The sequence below is a fragment of the Prionailurus viverrinus genome, chromosome A1, assembly GCF_022837055.1.
Source record: "Prionailurus viverrinus isolate Anna chromosome A1, UM_Priviv_1.0, whole genome shotgun sequence".
NCBI lineage: Eukaryota > Metazoa > Chordata > Mammalia > Carnivora > Felidae > Prionailurus > Prionailurus viverrinus.
Window position 1 is genome coordinate 197777576 of NC_062561.1, and position 11899 is coordinate 197789474.

Here is an 11899-nt window from a genome sequence, read left to right on the forward strand (position 1 = left end):
GCCTCAGGGGCTCCTGCTCCATCTGTTCCGTAAGGGGCTATAGGCTCGTGGGCCCCAAAGCCCAGAACTCCTCTGACGATCCATCCCTGGTGTCGGTCCTACAGAAGCCACGTTATGAGATCCGATGGAAGGTGATTGAATCTGTGAGCTCTGATGGCCATGAGTACATCTACGTGGACCCTATGCAGCTGCCCTATGACTCTACCTGGGAGCTGCCACGGGACCAGCTTGTGCTTGGTCAGTCCAGGGAGTAGTCGTGGAGCAGTTTGGGTACTTGAGGTGGGGGGGAAGACTGTCTGAGGTGTAGTTCAGCCTTGCCATGACTAGCTTTGAGACCTAGGGCTGCCGTCCTGCCTTCTTGGGCCCTCAGTGTCCCCGCCGCCATATAATGGGCAAGGTGGTCCCCTAGGGACCGTTCAGCATTGAGGTCCTATGATCCTGTGCCTTTGTGAGCTAGGAGACCTTTGTGGCGAGAGAGGAAGTATTCATCGAAGACAGCCTGCATGCCAGGCCTGTGCTTAGTCTAGCTGGAGAGGGTGAGGCATACAGAGGAGCTGAGCACCCTTCTGGGGTGGGAAGAAGGCTTCCAGGGACAAAAGATGGTCCAGAAAGCAGGCAGAACTTAGATGAGACACCAGGAAGGCCTGCCAAACACTGAGGTCTTATCTTAGGAGACTCCTTTAGGGGAACACCTTAATTCTAGGTGGCTTGGGGGATTGACCTCAGAGAGGATGGGGTATGCCGTTTCCTGGTGGGCCAGGAGCTGAGGGATTGTCTCTACCCCAGGACGCACCCTCGGCTCTGGGGCCTTTGGGCAGGTGGTGGAGGCCACAGCTCACGGCCTGAGCCATTCTCAGGCCACGATGAAAGTGGCGGTCAAGATGCTGAAATGTGAGTCCTGGGAGCCTGCCCTTCCCTCACGTCTGGGCCCCACATCTCCCCTGCCCTTTGCCCGCACATCCAGGCACTCCCTGATTCTGATTTGCTGGGCGCAAGTGGTCTGGTCACCTGGTGGCCAGCACCACTCCAGATTCTGCTTTGGCTAAGAGGCTTCCTCATTCTGCCCCCTCCTCCTGGCACCTCCTTCCCTCCCTGACCATCCTCCCATCCTCTTTCTCCTCCCCCTGCACGTGGGTCCTCACCACCCTCGGCCATCTGGGTCTTCCAGCACGGGGTGGGGCAGAAGGGCCTCCTTGGGGCCTCGGTGACAGGGCAGGCCTGAGGCCCCGTCTCCCCCTCAGCCACAGCCCGCAGCAGCGAGAAGCAGGCCCTCATGTCAGAGCTGAAGATCATGAGTCACCTTGGGCCCCATCTGAACGTGGTCAACTTGCTGGGGGCCTGCACCAAAGGAGGTACCAAAACCACTCCCCCAGAGGATTCTGGAAAATGCCAGCAGCCCAGGCCTGGCCCCTCCCCACCCCTCCTCAATCCACAGACAACGAGACACTCCAGCTGGAGGGTCTGCGCCCATCCTGCCCTCACCTCACAGACCCACACGGGGGTGGGGTTGACAAACTCACAGAATCACAACACTTTCAAGGCCCACGGACTCCTCGGGTCAGCCGTTTCCAAACCCCGGGGGTGCTCTGACATTTTTTCTCCACATGTTTATTTATTTTTGAGAGAGAGAGAGAGAGAGAGAGAGAGAGAGGGAAATGCATGCTCAAGTGGGGGAGGGGCAGAGAGAGGGGGACAGAGGATCTGAAACAGGCTCTGAGCTGTCAGCACAGAGCCCGATGTGGGGTTCGAATTCTCGAGCCGAGAGATCATGACCTGAGCCAAAGTCAGACGCTTAACTGACTGAGCCACCCAGGCGCCCCAGGTCCTCTGACATTTTTAAATTTTCACAATACATTTTACAAACTGATCAATCACGGCCCCTGTGAGGTGAGTTATATCCCTACAATTGGAGGCCACCAGCATGCTGATTGGCAGTGGCTTTCATTCAGATCACAGAATAAAGCCTCTCTAGCCAGTGTGTTTATTTGAAGCTCTGATTGCAAGTTAGGCTGTAAAAAAAAAAAAAAAAAAAAGAAAAGAAAAGAAATGTTATCGTTGTTTGCAGCTGCTTATTGTGAGATTTGGAATTTTCCTCAGTATTGTGCAACCAAAATAAAATACAGAAGTACATTGCGTACATAGGCCAATTTATGTCCGCAAGATCACCCATTTCAAAATTTTTGTTTTCATCAATATCTTCACGTTCCCACTGATTGGCTTCAAGTAAATGTGTTGTATTTGAATTGATCCAATAACCTGATAATAAATAGTTGCCTTGATTTCCTTTATATACGGGGCTCCACAATAAGTTGGTGATATGTACCACTGTGTACTTGCCATGTGCCAGGCCCTGAGCCGCGCCGACGAAGGCGTTACCTTATGGACATTCAGGACAGCCCTTGGAGGTGGGTGCGGTTAGCCCCATTTAACAGATGGGGAAAGTGAAGCTCAGGGAGAATAAGTACCTCGCTCATGGTCGCGGAGGCGGGAAGAGAACCCAGGTTCGCCTGGTGCCAAAGCCTCTCGGCCGTCTTACCCGACTGCCTTCCCGACGTGCAGCCGGTGGTCGGCCTCAGGGTCCCGATGGGAAGTCTGTGGCCCCCCGGGGACTGTCGCTGAGCCTGTGCCCCCCTAGGACCCATCTACATCATCACGGAGTACTGCCGCTATGGCGACCTGGTGGACTACCTTCACCGCAACAAGCACACCTTCCTGCAGCGCTGCTCCGACAAGCGCCGCCCGCCCAGCGCCGAGCTCTACAGCAACGCCCTGCCCGCGGGGCTCCCTCTGCCCAGGTACCAAAGGAGGCCGGGGACCCGAATCTTCGGGGAGCCCCGAGGAGCACCTGCTCGCTCCCTCCTGGCTGGGGCGGAAGCCGAGGCCAGGGTGGGCAGACAGGGTGTAGGAGCCCAGGCTGTTTCACGCACGGGTCAGTCTGGGACCCAGGGCTTGGCCTCCCCCGGACCTGGCTTATCACTCTGGTGATGGTGTTGGTGGGATCGGCTGCCACCTACGGACTGCCTACAGGGGTCCCGCCCTGGGCTGGGCACTCTCTGTGGATGTGACCCCTCGGCGCCTCCCTCTGTGTCGTGACACCCTCTCCTTTCACGGTGAGCACCTGGGGCTCTCCGGTCCCAGGCCCGACTCCCATTGCAACGCACGGTGCTCTGCACCCTGCTGGGCACACCAGTCTCTAGCACGCAGTCTCTGGTGTGCGGTGTCCTGTGGGCAATGCAACGTCTTTCTTCTTCTTTTCCAAAAGTAACTTTTCCTACTTCTGCTGATGACAACAGCAAGATGGGTTTATTGCAGAGACAAGCATAACTTCAGAAAATCCTTAAAAGACATTACAGCTCACCCCTGTCCTCCCCAACATTTGATCGATTTCCTTCCAGTCTTTGGTCTACCTCTAGAGACACGTGTATACGCGGTCCCATAGCTCTCTGGGGAGCAGGTGCTGCAGGGAATTAGGGCAATTCTTGCCGTCTCTGGGCTGTGGCTGGGGCCTCCCAGGGCATCACGGCTGGATGGTGTCACAGAAAGGCACCTGCTTCATGCTCTTCTTATGACCTTCATGCTGGGGTGCTGTGATCATGCCTAGGTGTGAGCTCCCTAAGGACACACACTGGGTCTTGTGTCCTCTTAGCACCCCAGTGCCCAGCTTAGGGCCCCATGGGCTGGCTGAGAGAGCTCACTGCGTGGCCATTCAAGTTGTGACTAGCTGAAGGAGGATGAGTGGAAAGAAGAAATCCCTGAGTGATAGCGCCCAGTGGGCCCTGGGGGCGAGCAGGGACGGGAAGGGAAGGAAAAGGACAGCCTGTGGCTCCTCCTGGGATGTTCCTCTCTCCCCCAGCCACGTGTCCCTGCCTGGGGAGAGTGACGGCGGCTACATGGACATGAGCAAGGATGAGTCGGTGGACTACGTGCCCATGCTGGACATGAAAGGAGGAATCAAATATGCAGACATTGAGTCCTCCAGCTACGTGGCCCCTTATGACAACTACGTCCCCACAGGTGGGTGCACGCCTATGCACCGCCCCCTTGCCTATGTAATCATGCTTTCTTATCACAGCCTTTCTTACTGGGAGGAAGGTGGCCTTGTACCCATTTCATAGATGCAGAAACCGAGGTTAGCCACCTGCCCAAAGCTGTCCTGTGGTGGGGCCCCATCGGGAGCCTCTGTTTCTGAATCCAGCAGGGAGGAGTTGGGTTGGAGGAGTACTTGGCCTCCTGGGGTGCTGGCACACCACAGGCACAAGGCTGACCCAGTGTCCTTGAGAAGCAGGCAGGTCAGGCTGAGAAAAGGTGGCCTAGGCCTCGGGCTAATGCCAAAGGCTTTTCCGGCCAATGAGAGCACTGATAAGGTAGGAGAGGTTTACATTAGATATTTGGCAATTGTTTTCCTTTTGCGGGAGACTTAGAGGGTTAGTAGTTACCTGTATTGGACATTCGGCCTCGGTGAATAAAAGGACGGGGGTTCTGTGGGCCATGTGGAGACACAGACAGTAAGTAGGTGAACTTCTGCTCTCTCTCTTAGCTCCTGAGAGGACCTGTCGGGCAACTCTGATCAATGAGTCCCCAGTGCTTAGCTACACAGATCTTGTGGGCTTCAGCTACCAGGTGGCCAATGGCATGGAGTTCCTGGCCTCCAAGAACGTACGTATAGTTGCAGCAAGCGGAGCAGGGTCATGGGGAGGTGGGCAACCCAAGCCAGCCAGGGTCCTCCAAGTACATAGCTCCATATGGCAGCTACGTCCCCTCACCACAACTCTGGTGGGTGAGGACAGTCAAAGCTCTCACCGCGTGGCCTCTCACGCCTTGATGGGGAGGTCTTCTCCTACAACTGCCCCCAAGGCCTCAGCTCCCATCTCCCCCAACCTAGTGCGTCCACCGAGATCTGGCAGCCAGGAACGTGCTCATCTGTGAGGGCAAGCTGGTCAAGATCTGTGACTTTGGCCTGGCTCGTGACATCATGAGGGACTCGAACTATATCTCCAAAGGCAGCGTGAGTACCTTCCCTGACCCGTGTGACCTGGGAACAGGTTTCCTCCTGGTCAGCGTGGCTGTGGCATATAGGAGGTCAGGACGGAGTTCCTCATGGCCTACCCTGCCCAGTGGTGACAGGCTTTGCCACCGGCTGTGCATGGGGCAGGAGGGGGCAGAGATGTTAAGGTTATACGGGTGAGCCCGGGGCTCAGATTCACTGGTCACGACAGGGGGCGAGAGACCAGCTGTAATGGGTTCTGGGAAGAGGGCAGCAGGTCAAGTGTATATTTGGTGACCATTCTGCCTGCCATTCATGTTCCCACTTTCCATAAGGGGACAGTGAACCCCAGAGATGGAGGGTCTCTAGACCCAAGGGATCTAAGGCGGCCGGGTGAGAGCTGGGTGGCACCTTGGCATGTCCCTGGCTCCCCTGCTGTCTGCCAACCTGGCCAGGGCCTCTATTGGGATCAGGAAGAAGGGCCATTCTGTAAGAGGCCTCACACCCTGGGGCTCGTCCTTAGGGTAGAGGCTGCCATGTGACCGGCTTGTGGGTGAAAAAACATGGCCTTCTGATCCTCTGGCCAGCACTGGGATGAGTGTGGGATCTGTGTGCCTGCAGAGGCGGGCTCTCAGGGTCTGGGGAGTAAGGCGCAGGGGCCTTACTAAGTAAGGAGGCCAGACCTCCTCCCCTTGCCCAGGCACAGAGTGGGGCTTGGCCGTCCTGGTACTTAGTGCTGTCTTGCCCTCCCACAGACCTTCCTGCCTCTGAAGTGGATGGCTCCCGAGAGCATCTTCAACAGCCTCTATACCACCCTGAGTGATGTGTGGTCCTTCGGGATCCTACTCTGGGAGATCTTCACCCTGGGTATGCTTCCTTTTCCCCCAGCCCTCAGCTGCACGGCACACTGGCCACTCACACCCCCAGTCTGGTGGGACCATGGGGCAGGCTCTGCGAGGGGGGTCAGGGCTCTCTGGCTCGAGTCACGGTGCTGCTGCTGTCTCGCTGCTGTGTGAGCTTGGCAAGTCCCTTGTCTTCCCTGGGTCTCTTTACCTCCCCATCTCTCGAGGGTCTGGAAGTGACATCAAAAAGTCTATTTGACTCTGGCGTTCTCTGGTCCTCTGATTCTGGCGGTGCTGGTCATCTCTGTCCAGAGCCTCTACAAGAGCCACATCTCCCAGTGCCGAGGCCACCACACCCTCGCCCGCTCGAGGGCTGGTGTGCCTCTCCCTGTACCATAGAATAGGGCCCCTGCCACTTTTCCAACACGTCTGAGCCTGTGTATCTCTTGTCTCTCCTTCCTGACAGGTGGCACCCCTTACCCAGAGCTGCCCATGAATGAGCAGTTCTATAATGCCATCAAGCGGGGTTACCGAATGGCCCAGCCTGCCCATGCCTCCGATGAGATGTGAGTGGAGCCTTTGGGAGGGTTTTTTGGGGGGTACAAACCATAGATGTCCAATGTTGCCAGCTTAAGGTGAAAATAGATTAGTTCAGGGAGCTAGAAAAACCTTGCTATAGCTGTATCTAGGCATTCAGACGCCGTCATCAGGAATCTCTTGTTTTACCTGGTCTCTGCTGTCCCCTGCGCTGGCCTGGATTTCAGGCCACACGGCTACCTCCTCACTGCTTCCACTATAGTTCGAGTAAAAGGCCCCAAGCTGACTGTCAAGGGCTCAGCTGGCGTCTCATGCCCACCCATCCAGAGAAGGGCATGAAAACTCCTACCAGCCAGATCTGCCTGGGCCGTGTGCTCACCAAGGAGTGGTCAACCCCATGGAACCACCGGTGGAGGGAGGGCCTTGAGGGAGCGGGAAAAACAGTCCCATCCACCTGTCCTCCCCAACTCCCTTCATCACCCACCTCGTTCTGGGAGGCGGCAGACTCTGAGCCAGAGACCCTGACCCCCTGTGCACCTCTCCCCAGCTACGAGATCATGCAGAAGTGCTGGGAAGAGAAGTTTGAGATCCGGCCTCCCTTCTCCCAGCTGGTGCTGCTTCTCGAGAGGCTGCTGGGTGAGGGCTACAAGAAGGTATGTCGGGGCAGCGAAATGGAGAGTTCTGGTCCAGAAGTCAGACACTGACTCTGTGTGTCATGCTGGTATTTGAGGGACCACCCTGTATCCTCTTGGGCCTCAGTTTCCCTGCTGGTACTAGTACGGGATGGGCTGGAGCTATGAGTGGAATTTATTTTAGCAGCACAGAGGTTTTTGAGATGACGTCCTGCTTGGAAGTCGATGCCTACAGCCCCTTTCATCCTGCTCCCTTTTCATGTCTCTGCACCCATGCCACCGCCTGGGTCTCCTTCAGAAGTCTGAACAACCCCAGACTCCATGTCTGCTAAGGGCCGGACCGCTTGGACCCTGTTGCCGGCTCATTTGAGGCCAATGAAGCCAGTAGGGCCTGCCCACCAGAGCGAGTTACAGGGAGGGGTGATGCGCGCTCCCTGTCCCCTATCCGTTCCTAACCACACTAACCCCCACGTCTTGTCCCAGCTCAGCGCCCGGTGAGATGGAGTGGGTTGTCACCATTCAGTAGTTAGGGAAACTGAGGCCCCACTGAAGGAGGTTGAGGCGGGGGGAGAGCCCACACCTGTCTACTCCGAAGTAGGGGCAGTGTGAGGGTCACGGGCACTAGTTTGCCGACTGCCCCCTCCCTGGGGGGCCCTGAGCTCACCTGGTCTTGTGAGATGCCAGGTGAGAGAGCCTCCCGGCTGTGAGGCGTTGGGTAGGTCTCCTTCCTCTCTGAGCACCAGTTGCCTTAGGCAGGAGGGGCCAGGTCAGAGTCTCATGCTAGATGATCCCCACGGGCATTTCTGGTCTGAACATCCCTCTCTCTTGGGTTCTCCCTCCCTGTGGAGCAGAAGTACCAGCAGGTGGATGAGGAGTTTCTGAGGAGCGACCACCCAGCTGTCCTTCGGTCCCAAGCTCGCTTTCCCGGCTTCAATGGACTCCGATCCCCCCTGGACACCAGCTCTGTGCTCTACACTGCTGTGCAGCCCAATGAGAGTGACAATGACTATATCATCCCCCTGCCTGACCCCAAACCCGAGATTGCTGATGAGGGCCCCCTGGAGGGTTCCCCCAGCCTTGCCAGGTAGCCACTGTGGCCTGAGGCCCAAGGCAATAGTGTGCAGTGTGTGTGTGTGTGTGTGTGTGTGTGTGTGTGTGTTCATGCTGTCAGGCTTGCCTTAGAAGTAAGCTACCTAGGGTGAGAAGTAAGCTACCTAGGGTGAGCACTTGTTCCTGCCAGTGAGTAGAAGAGAGAACTGAACTCATCTGACCTTTGATGACCTCAGGAGGAAAGGGCAGGCTGGTAAGAGACAGAAAGGCTAGGGCTTAGCTGCAAGGTAGTTGTTTCCTGAAAAGTGGCCCCCACGGGCCATCCACCCTCTCATCCTATCCAGGCCCTAAGGAGAGGTAGGAAATCTAATCGGCATCCCCGGCACCCTGTGTATCACTCTGGGGTCATTGCCAGCCCTGGCCTATGCTCTGTTCTCCAGGACCATGGCCCAAGGGCCCCCGGGAGCCTGGCGTGGTTGTGGGAGGCATAGTGCCCACAGGAACTGAGGTCAGAATTCAGGCTAGGAAGGAGATTCACGTTTTGCTTTTGCCTTGAGATGTGGTGAAGTTACAGTAGGGGTGGGGGCGTGGTTGGAAGAAGGCCCAGCCGTTGCCTGGACTTCATGTTCCGACAGGATCTTCCCTCAGCTGGAGAGGAGTGTCCCCCGTGAGGCCAGACCCACCCCCAAAACCAGATCCCCCCCTCTGGTGCAGTGGCAGCGACCGCAGGCTGGGTTTCAGCTCCAGCTCTGCCCCCAGCCGCCCTGAGACCCATCTCCCACGGGTGCTGGGAGCACACACAAGATCTAGAAGGCCCTCCACACCTTCTGTAATAAGCAAATGTTCTAAGGCTCCTGGTAGCCAGTGTGCAGAGGAGTTAAGCTCAGAGTTCAGACACCTTGAGGTGTGAATGCTGGCCCTGCAATGTGCCCTCAGACAAGCTGCCTCCACTTTCTGAGCCTCAGTTTCCTCAACTATAAAATGAAAACGGTAGCACACGTCTATTTGGAGGTTGTTGAAGGATCCAATGGGATCAGCTTCAGGAGTGCAGGGAATGGAGTTGCTGGTGAGTGAGGAACGAGCTTTGGAGCTAACTGGATATTCTGCTCCAAAGTCTCGCTGTGTGATGTCGGCTACTGACACAACCTCTCTGAGCAGCCCTTCCCTCATGGTGCCTATCTTATGTAGTCTTTTTTTTTTTTTCTTTTTAAGAATTTTTTAATGTTTATTTAGTTTTGAGAGAGAGAGAGAGACAAAGCGTGAGTGGGGGAGGGGCAGAGAGAGAGGGAGGCACAGAATCTGAAGCAGGCTCCAGGCTCTGAGCTGTCAGCACAGAGCCCAGCGCAGGGCTCGAACTCACGGACCGTGAGATCATGACCTGAGCCGAAGTCAGATGCTTAGCCGACCCTTAAGCCATCCAGGCGTCCCTCTTATGTAGTCTTTACAAGGCTTCAATGAACTAAAGGGTGTCAGGTGCATGGTGCAAGCTTGCACCCACAGGAAGCTCTTGATTATTGCTGTTATCTTACTCCGGCTCCCTCCCAGCCCCTCACACGTGTGCCTTCTCTTCCTAGCTCCACCCTGAATGAAGTCAACACCTCCTCTACCATCTCCTGCGACAGCCCCCTGGAACCCCAAGAGGAGCCAGAGCCAGAACCCCAGCTCGAGCCCCAGGTGGAGCCAGAGCCACCACTGGATTCATGTTGCCCTGGGCCTCGGGCCGAGGCGGAGGACAGCTTCCTGTAGGGGGCTGGCCCCACCTCACCCTGCCTGGAGCTCCCCCTCTACCTCCCAGCACCCAGCGCCTCCCGGCCTGGCCTGGCCTCCCATCAGCTGTCCCTTTCTAGAAAGCTTTTGTCGTGGGCATGTGGCACCCAACAGCTGGGGCTGGCTTAGGAGGCAAGAGGACTTCAGGGGCCGTGACCAGCCCTCTGCCTCTGGGGAGGCCATGTGACTGGGGGCCAGGGTTCTCCCAGGGCACTTAGTTTCTCCATCTACAGGATGGGAAAGCCGGGCTCGGTGACGCAGAATCTGGGATTCTCTCCCTGGCTGACAGGTGGGGAGGCTGGAATCACTAGAGAGAGTCTCGAGGTTCCGGAGGGCGGGGATTAGCTCTCTTCTGTTCAGCCAGCTACGCCTCAAGGAGCTGTAGCCTTCTCCTTGCACTTTCACCCACCTAAGAGCTGGGGAAGGGACTCTGGCATCCCCGGCTCCTGGTGAGCCGGGGCCCAGCCTTGGACGGTGGTGTTCATCCGGAAGCCACCGCCCCTTAATGCCAGTCTCCACTTTCCCAGGCCCAAGCTGGTCTGGGGCCATCCACGCTTAATGCTGGGGGCCGAGCCAAGTACAGGACACCCTGGCCCACAGCTGCTGTCCCAGGCACTTGGGACACACCTCCCCATACAAAGTGCCCGCGTTTGTGTCTTCCTGGCCCCCTAAGTGCGGGGGTCTTTTTCCTTGTCACCACCAGTCTTACTTCACCCACCAGAGTCTCCGGGGCCAGGTGGGCCCCACATCTGTGATGAGCGTGCTGGTGGGCCCGCCAGAGGCATCCACACGTGTGGATCAGGCTGCACATTGGACTCGACATGGGACCCTGGAGGGATCCCTCACCCTGTCCGGACCTGTTTGCCCTAGTGAAAGATGAGCAAGGTGGACTCTGCGACTTCTGGTGCCCTGCCAGCACAAACATTCTAGAGTATTCCAGGGGGTGGCACGCTTGCCCAGATGAAGCAAAGCCAAACGCCCCAAACCTCCGTCCTGGGCATCAGCTGGGGTCTGGGGAGATTTCAGACCCTGTCTCACTCTCCGGGCATTCAGGAACCGTGCCCTTTCCCCAGGGCCCCGGGCAAGTCCCAAAAGGCCAGCTGGCCAGGTCTTGACTCGAAGTGACAGCCAGTGTCTTGGAAAGCCCCCAGCAGCTGCCCCATGGGAAGACTACAGAACCCCTTTCAGGCTCACAACCACCTCTGGAGCCTTCCTGAACAAAGGAGGCAGAGAGGGCAAAGCAGGCCACCTCATGCAGTCTGCCTCTCCAGCACCTGTCCGGGTCTGTGCCACAGACATAATGGACAGTGAGGAGTCCGGGGGTCCCCCAGAAAGGACAAGAAGGCTTTCTAGGGAACCTGAGAAGGGGTGCAAGAGGCAGATATTTTGGGGGTTTCCTTCTCACCCACCAGCTGCCCGGTCCCCAAGGGAGTAACTGTGGGGTATGGCTTTGTCACTGCCCAGGCCCGCTCACTGTACTCTCTCTTCCAGCCACACCCCAACCCAGGGGGCATTGGAGGTGCCGGGGAGCAAGGGCTGCAGCCAAGACTGTTGGCAGGAAGAGAGCTGGAAGTGGGGGGAGGGCAGCCTAGCAGCCCCCGGGCACCAGCCCCCTCTGCCCATCCAGGAGATGGAGTGGGTTCTCACTACGGTACCAAAGATGTAATCACCTAGGTTTACAAGTATTTTTAGGACTCACATTAACTCACATTTATACAGCAGAAGTGCTATTTTATATGCCATCAAATTTTCTTATCTGTGTACTTTTTTTTTAAGGGAAAGATTTTAATATTAAACCTGGTGCTTCTCACTCATGGACTTCGTGGTCTCTCACGGGTTTGGGTCCCTGTGCCGGGAGGTGACAGATGTGAAATGGGGTGAACGGGGCTGATCCCTGGCCACAGCGTCCCCACACAGGGTCCTTCAGTTCTGAGTCTCATTTCCATCTGTAAAATGGGGGTTTTCACACTCCCTCCACCCCTTGCTAGCAGCCAGATGGCCTGGACCTTGGGCTTCGGTTTTCCAAGGTGTGAAATGAAAAGGTAGTTCCGGCTCTGCAGGGCCTGGCCCTGGGACCAGCTGGACTG

The 11899-nt window shown here is 56.8% G+C and overlaps 1 protein-coding gene across 4 annotated transcripts in view; it reads left to right on the forward strand.

The window, feature by feature from the left end:
- PDGFRB (platelet derived growth factor receptor beta) overlaps nt 1-11626 on the forward strand; it is a 37817-nt gene extending 26191 nt beyond the window's left edge. For all 4 annotated transcript variants that reach the window (XM_047859954.1, XM_047859937.1, XM_047859947.1 and 1 more), the window contains 12 exons: nt 105-237; nt 787-891; nt 1242-1352; nt 2636-2795; nt 3854-4014; nt 4538-4656; nt 4883-5005; nt 5740-5851; nt 6293-6392; nt 6911-7016; nt 7847-8079; nt 9620-11626. In XM_047859954.1, coding sequence (XP_047715910.1) covers nt 105-237; nt 787-891; nt 1242-1352; nt 2636-2795; nt 3854-4014; nt 4538-4656; nt 4883-5005; nt 5740-5851; nt 6293-6392; nt 6911-7016; nt 7847-8079; nt 9620-9791 — 1635 coding nt within the window. In that variant the 3' untranslated portion in view covers nt 9792-11626. The remainder of the gene's footprint in view (nt 1-104; nt 238-786; nt 892-1241; nt 1353-2635; nt 2796-3853; nt 4015-4537; nt 4657-4882; nt 5006-5739; nt 5852-6292; nt 6393-6910; nt 7017-7846; nt 8080-9619) is intronic.
- Nucleotides 11627-11899: the final 273 nt, after the last annotated feature.